The 15076-nt window shown below is 37.6% G+C and overlaps 3 protein-coding genes across 3 annotated transcripts in view; 1 reads left to right on the top strand and 2 right to left on the bottom strand.

The window, feature by feature from the left end:
* On the bottom strand, positions 1-4394 carry LOC138403410 (uncharacterized). The gene is made up of 2 exons (XM_069503878.1): positions 3422-4394; positions 1-690 (listed from the first exon to the last, which is right to left on the bottom strand). The coding sequence occupies exons 1-2, from the start codon at positions 4299-4301 to the stop codon at positions 686-688; spliced, it is 885 nt and encodes a 294-aa protein (XP_069359979.1). The 5' UTR covers positions 4302-4394; the 3' UTR covers positions 1-685.
* A 72-nt stretch (positions 4395-4466) lies between these two features.
* Positions 4467-11832, bottom strand: LOC117989652 (mitochondrial genome maintenance exonuclease 1-like). Its single transcript, XM_034977044.2, has 5 exons — positions 11530-11832; positions 10706-11164; positions 6263-6476; positions 5413-5758; positions 4467-5082 (listed from the first exon to the last, which is right to left on the bottom strand). The coding sequence occupies exons 1-4, from the start codon at positions 11723-11725 to the stop codon at positions 5422-5424; spliced, it is 1206 nt and encodes a 401-aa protein (XP_034832935.1). The 5' UTR covers positions 11726-11832; the 3' UTR covers positions 4467-5082; positions 5413-5421.
* A 768-nt stretch (positions 11833-12600) lies between these two features.
* The window catches only part of LOC117989650 (connectin-like), a 73587-nt gene continuing 71111 nt past the window's right edge, over positions 12601-15076 (top strand). Inside the window, exon 1 of the mRNA XM_034977041.2 lies at positions 12601-12906. The gene's annotated coding sequence lies outside the window, so the exon portion shown is untranslated. The remainder of the gene's footprint in view (positions 12907-15076) is intronic.

The following is a 15076-nucleotide window of genomic DNA, read 5'->3' as shown; positions in this document are numbered from 1 at the left end:
TACTAGCTATATTTCCACTGACTCATGCATCGCGCGGCTGCAACCGCGCACCTTTCCTTTTACATCTACCTACATCCTATAACATCCCTCCGACATTATTTTCACAAATAAAGAACCTTATCCACTAAAAGACATAGGTAGGTACTTAACTAAAAATATTTCCTATAATTAATGTGTTTACGAGGTCTTAAAGTCCGACGAATTCGATTGCTCGTATCCGGTATAGCCTGGGCTGAAGGTAGCGGGGAACCCGATGGCATAGGAACCGGCTCCGTGGCCTGGTCAATCCGTTCCGCCGATGTGCCGCCGCTGGGGCAACGTGTGCGAACCTCCAAGTCTACAGTGCCCGTACTGGCGACCTCATCATGTCGTTCGGGTTCTTGGTGTCCTTCCATCACACTTTCCCCCTCAAATTTGCAAATTTGGTTTTTGTGTCTTTTTATTGGAACGTTACTGTCCATTAGACTTATTAAGTATAACGATTGACCAATTTTTTTCAGCACAGTTCCTTTGGCCCAATTTTGTTGTTTATTGTAGATCTTCACCAAAACAACTTCCCCTTCCTTAAAGTCTATGTTCCTTTTTCCCCGATAGTTTTTAATCTGTGAACACTGATTCCTTTTTACCGTTTTTGCTATTTCCCGGTCGGATGACGATGATGATCGCACCGGAGGATTTAGCAAATCTAATCTACAACGTAAATTTTTACCAAATAACATCTCAGCAGGTGACCGATTTGTGGTGGAATGTGTAGAATTGCGATAGTGGAACAAAAACTCATTTAACTTATTATTTATATCTCTTTTTGACGTCCCTGATAAAACTATGCTCTTTAAAGCTTTTTTAACGATCTTAACAAAACTTTCTGCCTGTCCATTGCTTGAAGGGTGATAGGTAGGCGAAGTTAAATGAGAAATACCATTGTAACTACAGAAGTTTTTAAATTCTGATGACGTAAAAGAACTGCCGTTATCGCTGCAGATTGTATGAAATAATCCAAATCTTGACATAATTTCGCTTAACTTTTCAATTACTACTCTAGAATTGTACCCGTTACTCACATCAAAAACTTCCACCCATTTAGAATAAGCGTCAACCACTACTAAATATACCTTATTATTAAAAGGGCCTAAAAAATCCACATGTACCCGGAACCAGGGTTCCGGCGGATACGGCCATGGAGTGAGCGGGGCGCGCGGCGGGGCGGCACGAAGCTGCGCGCACACTGCACATGCACCTACTGCAGCTTCTAAACTCGCGGACATCTTAGGCCACCAAAATCGCATTCTTGCCGAGGCCTTCATTTTAGCTACACCCATGTGGCCCGTATGCAACTCCTTAAGCACTGCGCCTTGCATAGCTTCGGGTATTACGAGTTTCGCCCCTCTCATTACGCACCCGTTTTCAAACGACAATTCATAACGACAATTAAAATACGGCTTTAGTTTATTATCCATCACCTTGTTTGGCCAACCGTTCAAGAGATAACTAGTAACTTGCATTAATATTTTATCCGACTTCGTACTTTGTTGAACATCTTTAAAGATCGCTGGCATTGAATTTGCGTCCCAAATGTAATAAGAATAGGAGCTATTATCGATTGTGCTACTTTCACTTCTAATCTGTTTACATTGATTATTAAATTTTTTTGGTACTAATTCTGACTCATCGCGGATCGTGGCGCGGCTAAGGTAATCGGCCGAGTTATTTGCACTACTAACGTATTCAATACAGTAGTTATACGCTGCTAGGAACAACGCGTACCTTTGTAAACGGTTTGCTGTAATTTCAGGTATACCACGGCCTGGTCGAAAAATAGATAATAATGGCTTATGATCGGTTCTCAATATAAATGGCTCTGCTCTGCCATATAGATATTGGTGGAACCGCCGCACCCCGAATATAATTGCCGTAGCTTCTTTTTGTATTTGACTATACTGTTTTTCTGCTGCACTTAATGACCTAGATACATACGAGACGGGCCGCTCCTCGCCATCGACTTCTATCTGTGATAACACTGCACCGAGACCGTAAGGTGACGCGTCCACTGTCAAAATTATTTTCGCGTCAGGATTAAAATGTGCTAAAGTATTTTCAGAAGCTAACTGTTTCTTGATTAATTCAAAAGCCTCCGAATGTTCCTGTTCCCATTTCCAATTAATATTTTTTTTTAATAAGGAATGTAAAGGACATAAAATACTAGAAGCATTTTTGATAAAACCCCTATAATAGTTTACTAAACCCAAAAACGACTTAAGTTCGGTAACATTTGTGGGAACATTAGCCTTAAGAATAGCCTTCACTTTGTCTGGTGACTTATGTAACCCGTTTTTGTCGATAGTATATCCTAAATAAGATACCGACTCTTGGAAAAAAGTACATTTATCTTTTTGTAATACAAGTCCAGCATTTTGTAGTCTTTTAAAAACCTGGTTTAACCTCTCTAAATGTTCTTGATCATTTTTCCCTGTTATTAAAATATCATCTAAGAACTGAAGCACTCCATCTATCCCTGTTAAAATTAACTCTAATGTTCTTTGAAATATAGCCGGCGCACTTGACAACCCAAACACTAATCTCGTGTATTTAAATAAACCCTTATGTGTATTTATGCATGTCAATAATTGTGAATCTTCTTTTAACCTTAGTTGATTATATGCATTAGATAAGTCTAGTTTTGAAAATTTTACCCCGCCATGGAGTTTAGAAAATAATTCCTCAATACGAGGGAGTGGATATTTTTCAATTAAAAGTTGTTTGTTAAGCGTCGCTGAGTAATCTGCACACACCCTTATGCTTCCATTACTTTTTAAAACCGGAACTATTGGGCTTGCATACTCAGAAAACTGTACCGGCTCAATGACTCCTAAAGACATTAATCTATTCAATTCTGCTTCTAGTTTATTACGTAGGGCAAAAGGTACCGACCTGGCTTTAAAAAAAATAGGTTTAGAGTCTGGTTTCAAATTCAACGTCACTTCAATGTCTTTGCAACACCCTAATGAATCAGAAAAAAGCCTTGGGTATTTATTAATTAGGGCGTCAACACAGTCTTCTTTTGCTGTGTAACTATTTATTGGGCATATTTCTAGATTGAATTTAGTAATGAAATCACGGCCTAGCAGGGGTGGCCCGCCTCCTTTTACCACATAAACATCTAACATTTCCGTTTTATTTCTGTATTCAAACTTTAAAGGTAACATTCCTATTGTCCGAATAATGCTGCCATTGTAACTTTGCAGAATTCTATTGTTTTCCAATAATTTATGTTTAGAAAAATACTTATAATATGTAGAATCTGAAATAGCCGTTACAGCTGATCCTGTATCTAATTCAAAACACAAAGATACACTATCCACCACAATCGTTTCCCGCATCGGTTGTCCGTGATAGCTACGAAGATTAAATATGAGTCGCTTACCATCATCGCCATCGACCTGCTCATCCGAATGAAACTGTAGGAAATGCTGGTTGTCCTGTCCTTTCTTGGCGACACAGGCGCGCTGTATATGACCTTTGACCCCGCATAGCCTACAAGTAAACGACTTATATCTACAGATTTGGCTATCATGACCGAAAACATTACACACGCAACACTTTTTTTTATTAGCTGGCACTGTACGAGACGCACTTCCTTTCTTAGCACTATTCACTTGTCTTCCTTGGGACAACCCTGGTTGCCCGGCCGCTACTGCGTGTACCTCGACGAATGGTGATAATGCTAGGTCTTGAGATGGCGGCGCTGTCGTGGCTACTTGCCGTGCTCCCTCGCTAGCCCAATATACACTTTCCGCCCATTGCAACGCTTTTTCTATTGTTAGTCCCTCGAGGGACTTCTCGAAGAGTCGTTCCCGAACTTTGCCATTCGCCATACCGAGGACGAACCTGTCGCGCAGCATCTCATTCAGAACGACGGCCGGAAAACTGCAATCCTTTGCTAATCCTCGTACTCGGGCGGCCCACTCGCTCAAGGACTCACTATTGCCTTGACAGGCACTATGGAATTTATAACGTTCCGCAAACCCACATTTCTTTGCTTTGAAATGTCCATCCAGCAACGATACAACTTGGGCGTAAGACAGAGAGGAAACCTCATTAGGTAATGCTAAATCCCTAATGAGTTTATAGGTAGGTTCCGCACAACTACTCAGCAAAATCGCCCGCCGCTTTGCGCCTGACTTGTCCGCGACATCGTCGATTTCATTTGCGAGAAACCATTGTTCTATGCGTCCTTTGTACAACTCCCATTCCTGTGTTTCGTGATTAAACACTGTCAATAAACCCACTGACACTTTATCCATGCTTGCTCGCGTTTTAATTATTCGTCGCCACTGTTATTTATAGGTTTTTTGGGTAGTTTCAAAGAAACGCAGTTACTCCATTACTAGCTATATTTCCACTGACTCATGCATCGCGCGGCTGCAACCGCGCACCTTTCCTTTTACATCTACCTACATCCTATAACAGTAATATTACTTTTTTATTTTTATTGTGAGACAGGCTTGCGCTTGACGACAATTATACGGTCTGAGAAACAGAGCAATGATGAGAGCTAAGGTTGGAGCGTGCTTATGTAGAAGATGTCAATTCAGTCTTGCCTCGAAGGTTTTCAAGTTATACTTGGTAGGAAACACGGACGCCGGAAGGGCATTCCACACCTTAGCGGTTCATATCAGAAACAATGAGCAAAAACATTTCATATAACTTCCACACTACAACATATTATAGAAACTTATGATTTTAAGCTTATTTCGTGGCTTAACGACATATTTTAATGTAGATAACGGGTCCATAATACGATTAATTTGGCGTATTTATATGTCGATATTTAAACCCAATTGCACGGGACCGTCCCGTCGTGACCACGTCCCGTGCGATTGAGTTGAAATATCGCCAAATAAAAAAAGCCAAATTAATCGTAGTATTAAAACATAAAAATTCATCAAAATGGCATGTTACATAGTCTGGGCCGACCCTAATGTCATTGTCCTGTATATGATTGTCTTAGTCCGATGAGACTCCCGCCAGTGAAATATCTTGATTTATTTCTCAAGATAGCTTCAATAGATGATTGATTACTCTCTGAAACAATGCACTTTGTTTATTATTATCTTTGAAGGTTAATATTACTACTGCCGTGTGAGGAAAATATACTATATCTCAAAAACAAGCATTTTTCAGAAATCGCAGTTTTGTTTTTTTGGAAAATTTGCCATAAAATCTTAAATACGAGTATCTGTCAGAACTCTTTGAATTTTGAATATGAAGCGATGTAAAAAGACTAAAAAATTAATGATACATCTTATATTTTTAGATAAAAACTGTTGTGTACCTACAGTATTATAATAGAAGAGTTTGAAAATAAGAAAAGAATAATACATCTAAAATAAAATAGAAATAAAAAAATATTACCTGCATCATTTAGAGATTTCCGAAATTCTCCTCAAACCTCCTTTTGCCACCTTTGAGCATCTTCTCAGAATCATTGCCATATTTTATCATGTACTCCTCAAGTCGAATCAACCATTGTGCCCAATGTACCCTCAATTTATCCGTGGTTAGATGGAACACATCTGCTTTCGTGCCGTCAGTGTAAGCTATGACGAGTAAGGCATCGCGCACATTGAGGTGTTTGTAGTTAAGGTCATTGCACACCGCTCCGAAGTAGGCGGCCAACTGGACAGGGTTGTCGTATGTTGCTGATATAGCTTTGCGTGGTTTGTCGGATTTCTTCCATTCAATTAAGGTTGGCTTGTCTCTGAAAATTTTGTAAATTAGAAGGTTAAAGCAGGCCATGCTCAACATGGGGGGCCAGCCAGGTGGCTGGCACCCCATAATGAGCATGGCCTAATGCAGCTAATGGCAGTGTGCCTGTGTGCTGTTGTTCCCTCTTGGATGCGTCCGAGGGGAAGAGCAGTGTTCGGCCCGGTGTACACCAGTAACATGGCTAACAATTTCTCTTTGGGGATACTGTTGGCTATGGCTAATGACCTGGCAGGGGGGCAGGGTTTTCCACGCAAGGAAATTTCTAAATAATTTTAAATACATATCAAAAATTGCGGACCGGCAGGAATCGAACCCGCGTCTCCTGGGATCGCGCCCTACGCTCGTAGCTTAGTGGTCAGAGCATCGGGCGCGATCGCAGGAGACGCGGGTTCAATTTCTGCAAGTCCGCAATTTTTTACATATATTTAAAATTATTCAGCATCAAATATGGGGGATATGTACTTCCTCATAATCAGCAATAGCATCAAATACTTACTCATAATCAGCAATAGCATCAAATATTCCCCTGTACTTCAACACAGGATGCACTACATTGGATTCTATGGCCTTCGGTGTAGATATCCTTTTCAGAACTTCAGACACTGACACCCAGACTCCCTCCACCTCTTTCTCTATGCGGAGTTGGTTTTGAGGTTGAGTGAAATAGTTCTTGAGGGTATTGTGGAACTTTGTGCCGACTGCTAATTGTGCTGAAAAAAGATTAAAATGATTTATGATAACAGTTTCAAATGACTTTTTTTTTTAAAGTATATTAGCCATGCTAAATGACTAATATTCCCCTTTCCTCTCCAACTAAACTAGCGGCACGCTATGATGGCCGGTTTGACGTTTGTCCGCTCATGAAGTTCCGTATTAATTGATAACGACTTTGAAGGAAATAATTGTATTACTTTATTGACGATAGTGATGTGCAGAGATTCATAAATTTTATCGAATGTAGTTTTAGGTTTAGGACTCAAAATTTATTTATTAAATTGATTTCTTAAATGTATACAAGTGTAGAAAAATCAGTTTGCACCATTTAAGGGGTGAATGTACTTGTGAATATGAACAATTTTCACTATGTGGACAAACCTCTGAAATCGCAAAAAAATATCAATAAATTTTTAAAAATGGAATCTAATACGATCGTCACATAGGATCGCTGGCTAGCACAACTACTACCTCCGGCAAACTCGCGTCAATGCTCAATGCAAAACAAAGCAGTTTCGAATTGACGTTGCTTCGAAAAGTATAAACTGTCAGTGCAATGCGATTGTGATATAGTTTTGACCTGGCTTTGGATTTCAAATATTGATACTGCATTACTGTTGACCCTTGCTCGTTAATTTGGACTCTGTTCAAGCCCTTTGTTGTGGATTTCGTCGATATGACCGAACGTACGCAGAGAACTGTTCTAAATAGTCAGACACGTGAGTTCCTAATACGCCTTCGTAACTATTTCGATCGTGAAGCTCAAAATGGAGGGCCAATTTTACCTATAACGTCAGTGGTTGAACGCGTAGCTGATGCGCTTAATATTGGACAACGAACTGTTAGACGGATAACTAAAAAAAAATATGGCGAGACTGGCACAGAAGAAAATAAACTTCACACACCAAAAAAGAGAAAACGAGCAAAACCAGTCGTAGGCATCGATAGCTTTGATGCCGATGCTATCCGAAGACATGTTTACGGCTACTATTTACAGAAGGAGTATCCAACAAGAAAAAAGTTGGTGCATTCACTGAAGGAAGCTGGATTATTCTTCGGTGGGGAAAGTTCTTTAACGAAGATTTTGAAGACCATTGGATTTCGATACAAAAAATGTAACAAACGCAAAATATTGATGGAAAGATTTGATATAGCGATGGCAAGGTATACTTTTTTACGGCAAGTGAAAGAAATCAAAAATTGGCAAAATGTTGTGTTCTTGGATGAAACATGGCTTAATGCTAACCATACTGTAGGCCGTTCTTGGAACGATGACACAGCAGCATCTACTTCCAAAGTTCCTGTAGGAAAAGGATCGCGACTTATAATTTGTCACGCCGGAACCATCAACGGGTTTGTCGAAGGTTCTCTCATGGCTTTTGCGTCAAAAACCACTGGAGACTATCATGAAGACATGAATGGAGAAAAGTTTACTGAATGGTTTACCTCAATGTTGTGTAGCCTCCCTGAACCATCTATTATAATTATGGACAACGCCCCATACCACTCGATGCAAATTGACAAGCCACCTGCCCAATCCCAAAAGAAAGCTGATATCGTCGCATGGCTTCGTAAAAATGGCGTAGATGCAAACATGAATATGTTAAAAGCGGAATTAGTACGTCTTTTAAAAGAAAACAAACCAACCAAGATCCGATACGTCATTGACGAAATAGCATTAGAACATGGGCACAGAGTTATACGGTTACCGCCTTACCATTGTGAGTATAATGCGATTGAGTTGGTGTGGGCTCAAATTAAGGGATATGCTGCAAGACACAATACAGAACCCCCATTTACCACAAAAAAAATGCTAAAATTATTAGAAGAAGCTTGTGAACATGTGACTAAAGGAGACTGGGAAAAGGTTGTGAATAGAACTGTTAAATTAATAAGGGAAGATTATGAAAGAGATGTGAAAATAGATAATATTATAGAAAACGAACATATAATTATTAATGTATGTGATGATAGCAGTGACGACAGTGAAAATAGTAGTATGGACGAATCTGATTAATTATGGCCTTTTGTGGCACCTTTTTCGGTATCTTTTGTATTCATATGTTTCTTGTGTGCATATAAAGTATGTATATTCATTTTCGTTCAAATATTCAGTTCGTTCAAATAAATTAAATAAACATATACATTTTTGTTTTATTAAACCTATTTAATCAGGTACAAAAACAAAACTTAATTGTTTTTTGTTCGAGAATAAATTGACATTCCACATCACTATTGTAATGTGTCAAACCGGCCATCATAGCGTGCCGCTAGTGTAAGCATCAAGCTTCATCATCATAATGTAAAAAAACATTTATCATAAACTAGCTTATAACTGTGGCGTGGCCTCAGAATAAGGACTGTTAGAAGTAGCCCTATTGTGACACTTACTGTTAGAGCGAGATAGCTAAATGCATTTAAGCTCTTGTTAGAACTTTGTCCTTTTCACCGGAGCCACTTTTTTTTGTTTGTCAAAATGTATTTGTACGTGAGTATTTGACAAACAACGTGAAGTATAGAAGGAATGACATTTCACAAGTAAGAAAATCTGCTTGAGCGAGAGGGGCCACGTTAGTTGCAAATCTGGACATATCTGTGGGTGTGGCCTACTCAAATTTCAAACCCCTATTAAACCCCCTTATTGTTTGAATTTTCAAAATCTTTTCTTACTGGGTGGCTACTCCATAATAGCCTATCTACATGCCAAATTTCAGCCAATTTTCAAAATATGTGAGTAAAGCCGGTCTCTTCTATATTTATAATGGAAATCACTCACAATAGTTTGCTAAAATATTTAACAGTTTTTTTAGTGCCATGTTAAATGACTAATCCCCTTTCCTCTCCAACTAAGCGTCAGGCTTGTGTAGGTACGACAATAGTGCAACGGGAAGGATTTGAACCGTCGACCTTTCGGTTTTCAGTCCACTCCTTTACAGGTTGAACTATTGAGGCTCTAAAATGCACATACTGAACTCTGAAAAGTTGCAAACCACAGACTAACCAATTAAGAGGTAGAAACCTTAATCATTAGGCTATTATATGGATTTGACCTGCAGCTCGTTCCAGCAACGCACAAGACTGCAAATACTATTTTATACATGGCATAATCTTGTAGGTACCTATATCAAATATTTGAAAAGAGCAACCGCCGAGTTTCTTGCTGGTTCTTCTCGGTAGGAAAGGCATTCCGAACCAGTGGTAGATGCATGCGACTATTCGTAAGTACTTGTAAAAGTTTATACGAATAAAAAAGATTTTTATTTTATTTATTTTATTTTATTTTATCACCGTTTTTAACAAAAATACAAAGAAATTAACAGGTGTTAGCTAGTATATTTTAATACAAAGTAACATTGCCAAATAACCAGTAGGGCAGTGCCCTTTGTGTAAACTCATTATGGAGCTTAAAATACATGACCTAATAACCCAAAGTATTATTTTTAGCTTACTATATTTTCAATGAACAATATTTTACTATGTAGTACTAGATGTTGCTTGCAATTTTATTCTACATGGATTTAGGTTTTTTTATAAAGTCCTGTAAGAAGTTTGATTTTTAGGACAAAAAGTAACTTATATCCATCTCTGGGATGCAAGCTATCTCTGTACTTTTTGTGAAAATAGGGTCTTGGACTGTAGTAATAAAATGAAGTAATTTTTTTATGTATAGTGTTAGTTTATGAGGCTAGAATTCATTTTTAAAGAGATTAAAGGCTCAAATAACATGGGTGGGTTCATTTTGAAATAACTACAACAACAACAAGTAAGCAACTTTGTTCACATGAATTTCGATTTTTTTTAATATCATGGGAACTGTGTTTTTAGAGGATGCAAAAATGTCAGGATCTGTTTATTCATTGTAGCATGAATGATAAACAAACCAACAAACAACAACACTTTCGTATTTATAATATGAGAATGATTTTCCTGTGATCAAATTAACAGGAAAATGTTGTTAACTAAATTCCTACCATTCATGGAGTTCATCATTTAAGGAAACCCAAAGTATATGGATACCCAAGGTAAAGGTACACTTTACATCATCATCATCATCATCATTATCATCAACCAATAGACATCCACTGCTGGACATAGGTCTCTTGTAGGGACTTCCACACGCCACGGTCTTGTGCCGCGGCTGTATCCAACGGCTCCCTGCGACTCGTCTGATGTCGTCCATCCACCTAGTGGGGGGGTCTTCTAACGCTTTACACACTTTACATACCTTCATAATATTTATTGAATTCCTCCTCTCCCATTTCAGCTATCCTATCCTGCTTCCACTTATCCAATGCCTTCCTTGTTTCTTCCGACATTGTTTTATTCAATATCAATGTCACAGATGGAAACTGCAGAGTGAAATCATTCTGATACTGTTTTATTTGGAGGATCTTGTCTTCACTTGCATACCCAGGCTGTGCAGGGGAGCTCCGAGCAGAATTATGAACAGCTAATGTCTTCAAGCCTCTTGCTGGTGTACCGTTGAAGATAACACCAACAAAGTTTGAACAAGTCCTTGTTTTCTGCCACATACTGTCTTGTACACCTTTGAAACTGGTAACAACAGCAATTTTCGCATGGATAGAGCAAGTTATGAGATTTCTTACAACATTTCCGTTCGCAACGTCAAACTTTTGCGTATTTTCACTCGCAGCCGAGTTGTTTTGATGCGATCTATTTTTAGCTGTGGACAGATAATTTTATAACTGCTTTAAACGTACGCATCACACGGCGCCGGGTGTCATATGATTGAAATATTTACTTTGTTGTTTTAAATAACGACGCACCTACTTGGGAGATAAGTAATTGTAATAGAACTACGCAATTCGTTTTCGTAAATATTAGAACGTCTAGTTGTTACGTATTACAATAATATGATAAAGTATGCTAATGGGGCAATATTGAGTGCAAACAGGAATATTGTAATGCGATATGTTGATTAAAATGAAAGTGGCAGTGGTGGCAGCAAATGCAAGGTTACTATCAAGTATCAACTATCATCATACTTGGGTATCAACTATCAAGTATCAGGTGTGGAATTTGACTAACCTTCCTTTCGCAAACGACTTTTTTTTTGTTTATTAGTCTCCAGCAAAGGTCCGAACAGTTCCTTGTTCTCTTTATTGTAAAGCTTAATTTTTTCCGGTTGTTTCAGGATCGAGGCGGGTCGGACCACTTTGTTTCTGACAGTTTGTTTGTGTACTGAAAATCTTTGGCCAAAATATAAAGACAGTGGTCGCAACATTGCGATTTGCGAATGCAATCAAAGATTTTTAATTTTTCACTGCTAAAATAATTAGTAAATAGCTAAAACCCTTCTAAATCAATCACAGATATCAACAATCAACAATTAACAATATACTTTTGTCTTTGACAGTGGTCAGTGTTTGACAGCATGTTTTACACTCCTTGGAGTAAATGTATTCTGTGGCATGGCAAATTAATGTCAGTGCGACATTAATTTTAACTTAAGGTTGATTGCTCATTGCTCTTAAAAAAACATTTTAAAATATTTAATTGCTCTAAACGGTCGCACTGTACCTATGTATTCTGATTCTAAAACCGGAAGTCGGTCTATGGACCAGTACAGCTTAAAAATCTAATGGTACATCAGACGCTTGCAGCTAGCAGCAAACAACATAGTCGTGTTCGTATGCCTGTTATGCCCATATTCTTTTCTTTGTCATGGATTTTACCTTGATTTTACAAGGGTTTTACGCAATGAAATTTTAAGTAGGTACTAATTCTTAAGAATTATTACTTTCTATACACCTACATGAATTTACCATAATTTAGGGTAGGTACCTGAACCACTCTGCTCTCCCCAGCGCCATCTACACACAGCTTCCAGTGTGGTTCCCTTCTATGGTTCCGAAGTGCTAAAGTTTTACGATAGATGGTGTTACTAAATTATTATAAACAAAATGAATGTCCTTTTCATTATCATTCAAATAGTTAGATATTTCAATAAATAGATAAAAGCAATAAAATATATTGATAATCTGTTTTATAAAATTATTTGCACATTATTAATTTTATCAATGGAAGGAATTAGACGATTGATGGAAAATGTTAAGTGGTCTCTATCTTTGGTCGGGTAGCAATACAAATTGGCGGGAAACGTAGACGCCAGACTCTACGGCGGGAAATTTAGACTGAATAGAGCTCATGGTAAAGACGCAGGCGCGTTGCCGGGTAAAAAAATTCACACATTTGAAAAAGCCGACTGTCAGCTGTGTGGTTGTCCGCGAAGCTAAAGTTTGACTGAAAAAGTGCCCAAAAATCGCGACACATTGCTGTGTTATGAATGAAATATTATAAACTGATTTGAAAAATTGATGATGCTTAAATATTGTAACAAAGATTTTAGAGTGTAGTGAGAAAAGGTGTTTCGAGCTTTCAATCGAGTTTCTGTATTTTTTACAGGTAAGAAATAATTTATTATAAATTAATAATACAACTTTAAATAAGTTATAAAAAATATTAATGTTCATAATAATAATCATAATCATAATCATTTATTTATTTTGCTCAGATATGGTAGGTACATGTATATTATTTACATGGGGTCTTAAAAGTTAGGTAATCAGTTACATATCCTGCCAATCATGGCGTTATCTACTGTTGTTTTGTTTAAAGTTTTACAATGAATCTCTGAGCTTTAAATTTGACTTGCAATTAAATAATACGTGTCGATTGTTCTGCTGAAAATGATTTTCCCTAAAGAATCGATAATATATGCACACCTTCGACTATAACATTAATTACTTAAGTAATTCTTAATTACTTTACTGAGATTACCCTACACGAAATTAATGAAATAGGGATGAAATTATTTATTATTTAAGTATCTAATAGGTAGGTAAGTAATTTTTTTTTACAATAATATTCGTAATACTAAAAATAAGTACCTACTACTACTAGTACTATATTTTGAATTATTAGGTAGGAATATTTTACTTAATTGGATTTACCTACCTACTACATACTTTTTTTACTTCGTTTTAAAACAAAATTTCCTGCTGTAGGTATTTCTGTTTTAAATTTACATAGGCTACTTTTTATTCCGGAAAATCAAAGTCCCCAGGGGATTTAAAAAAAACCTAAATCCACGCGGACGAAGTCGTGGACATTCTCTAGTTTAATAATATAGTAATTAATATGTAACTTCTATAGAGTCGTACCTATGTAATCTAATCTATGTCACAAAAATAAATAGAGGTTAAAAGCTAGCCTAAGATTTTTTTATGAGCACGGTTATAGCCGCACGGTTGCGGGTTTGTTGAAAAAGTTTGGACTAAAGTTTATTCCGCACCGATGCTCATAAAATTAGTTTCAATTCTCAGGTGCACCGTGCAATAAGTAGATAGGTACCTAGTATCTACTTACTTTGCAGAGCTTTTGCATATTTACCTTCGAAATTGTATACAGTATGATTAATCCATACTAATATTATAAATGCGAAAGTGTGTCTGTCTGTCAGTCTGTCTGTCTGTCTGCTAGCTTTTCACGGCTCAACCGTTAAACTGATTTTAACGAAATTTGCAACCATTCATTGCACCGCAGCTCAGCGGGCATTTTAATTAAAAGTGTCCGTTCTGGAACAAAGTATACCTACTTTTTTCCAGAACGTTTTAAGTTTTTTCCGCAACTATTCTCAAATTAACCCTAGTAGAAATCTGCCCAACATATTGTAAGGAATGAAAAGAAGCAAAACTACTTTTTAAACCACTAATATATAATTTTTGTCACTAAAATCTCTAAGGTTAAAAGCTAGCCTAAGATTTTTTTATGAGCACGGTTATAGCCGCACGGTTGCGGGTTTGTTGAAAAAGTTTGGACTAAAGTTTATTCCGCACCGATGCTCATAAAATTAGTTTCAATTCTCAGGTGCACCGTGCAATAAGTAGATAGGTACCTAGTATCTACTTACTTTGCAGAGCTTTTGCATATTTACCTTCGAAATTGTATACAGTATGATTAATCCATACTAATATTATAAATGCGAAAGTGTGTCTGTCTGTCAGTCTGTCTGTCTGTCTGCTAGCTTTTCACGGCTCAACCGTTAAACTGATTTTAACGAAATTTGGTACAGAGATAGTTTGCATCCCGGGGAAGGACATAGGCTACTTTTTATCCCGGAAAATTGAAGAGTTGCCACAGGATTTTCAGAAACCTAAATCCACGCGAACGAAGTCGCGGGTATCATCTAGTTATTAATATTTTATAGCACTGCGTAACTTATTTTTACACCTTGCTAAAACGGCAGACAACGAAGTAATCCGATAAGGATTTTTTTCTGGAGATAGGGAGCCCATAAAACGGCCATACTCATTCTAAGGTAGCCCGCTTCGTAAGTAGATTTGTTGACAATTAATTAAGTAAGCTATTAGGTAAGGAAGAACACATCTATTCGTATTCCTTGCAAAGTGTTAGCCCACGAAAGCCAATTTGTCAAACGCGGTATTCCGTATACGGTTTAACTTACAGCTTGTTCGCGAGTGTGTTTTAGTACTCCAACTAGTGCAGCAGTTACAACCGGCAGTCCCAAAGTTATGTTTGACTATTCAACGACATCCGAGGCAAAGTTTTGTAT

Source organism: Maniola hyperantus, chromosome 16 (assembly GCF_902806685.2).
Source record: "Maniola hyperantus chromosome 16, iAphHyp1.2, whole genome shotgun sequence".
Classification (NCBI taxonomy): Eukaryota; Metazoa; Arthropoda; class Insecta; order Lepidoptera; family Nymphalidae; genus Maniola; species Maniola hyperantus.
This window is presented reverse-complemented; position numbering and strand designations above follow the sequence as displayed.

Bases quoted from the DNA above. Each gene is read 5' to 3' on its own strand.
- LOC117989652 (XM_034977044.2), bottom strand. From the start codon at position 11,725: ATGTTGCGACCACTGTCTTTATATTTTGGCCAAAGATTTTCAGTACAC. The intron at 6,477-10,705 runs GTATGTAAAGTG...ATCTTTTTTCAG, and splicing joins ATTCAATAAATATTATGAAG to CACAATTAGCAGTCGGCACA. The intron at 5,759-6,262 runs GTAAGTATTTGA...CAAAATTTTCAG, and splicing joins GATGCTATTGCTGATTATGA to AGACAAGCCAACCTTAATTG.
- LOC138403410 (XM_069503878.1), bottom strand. From the start codon at position 4,301: ATGGATAAAGTGTCAGTGGGTTTATTGACAGTGTTTAATCACGAAACA.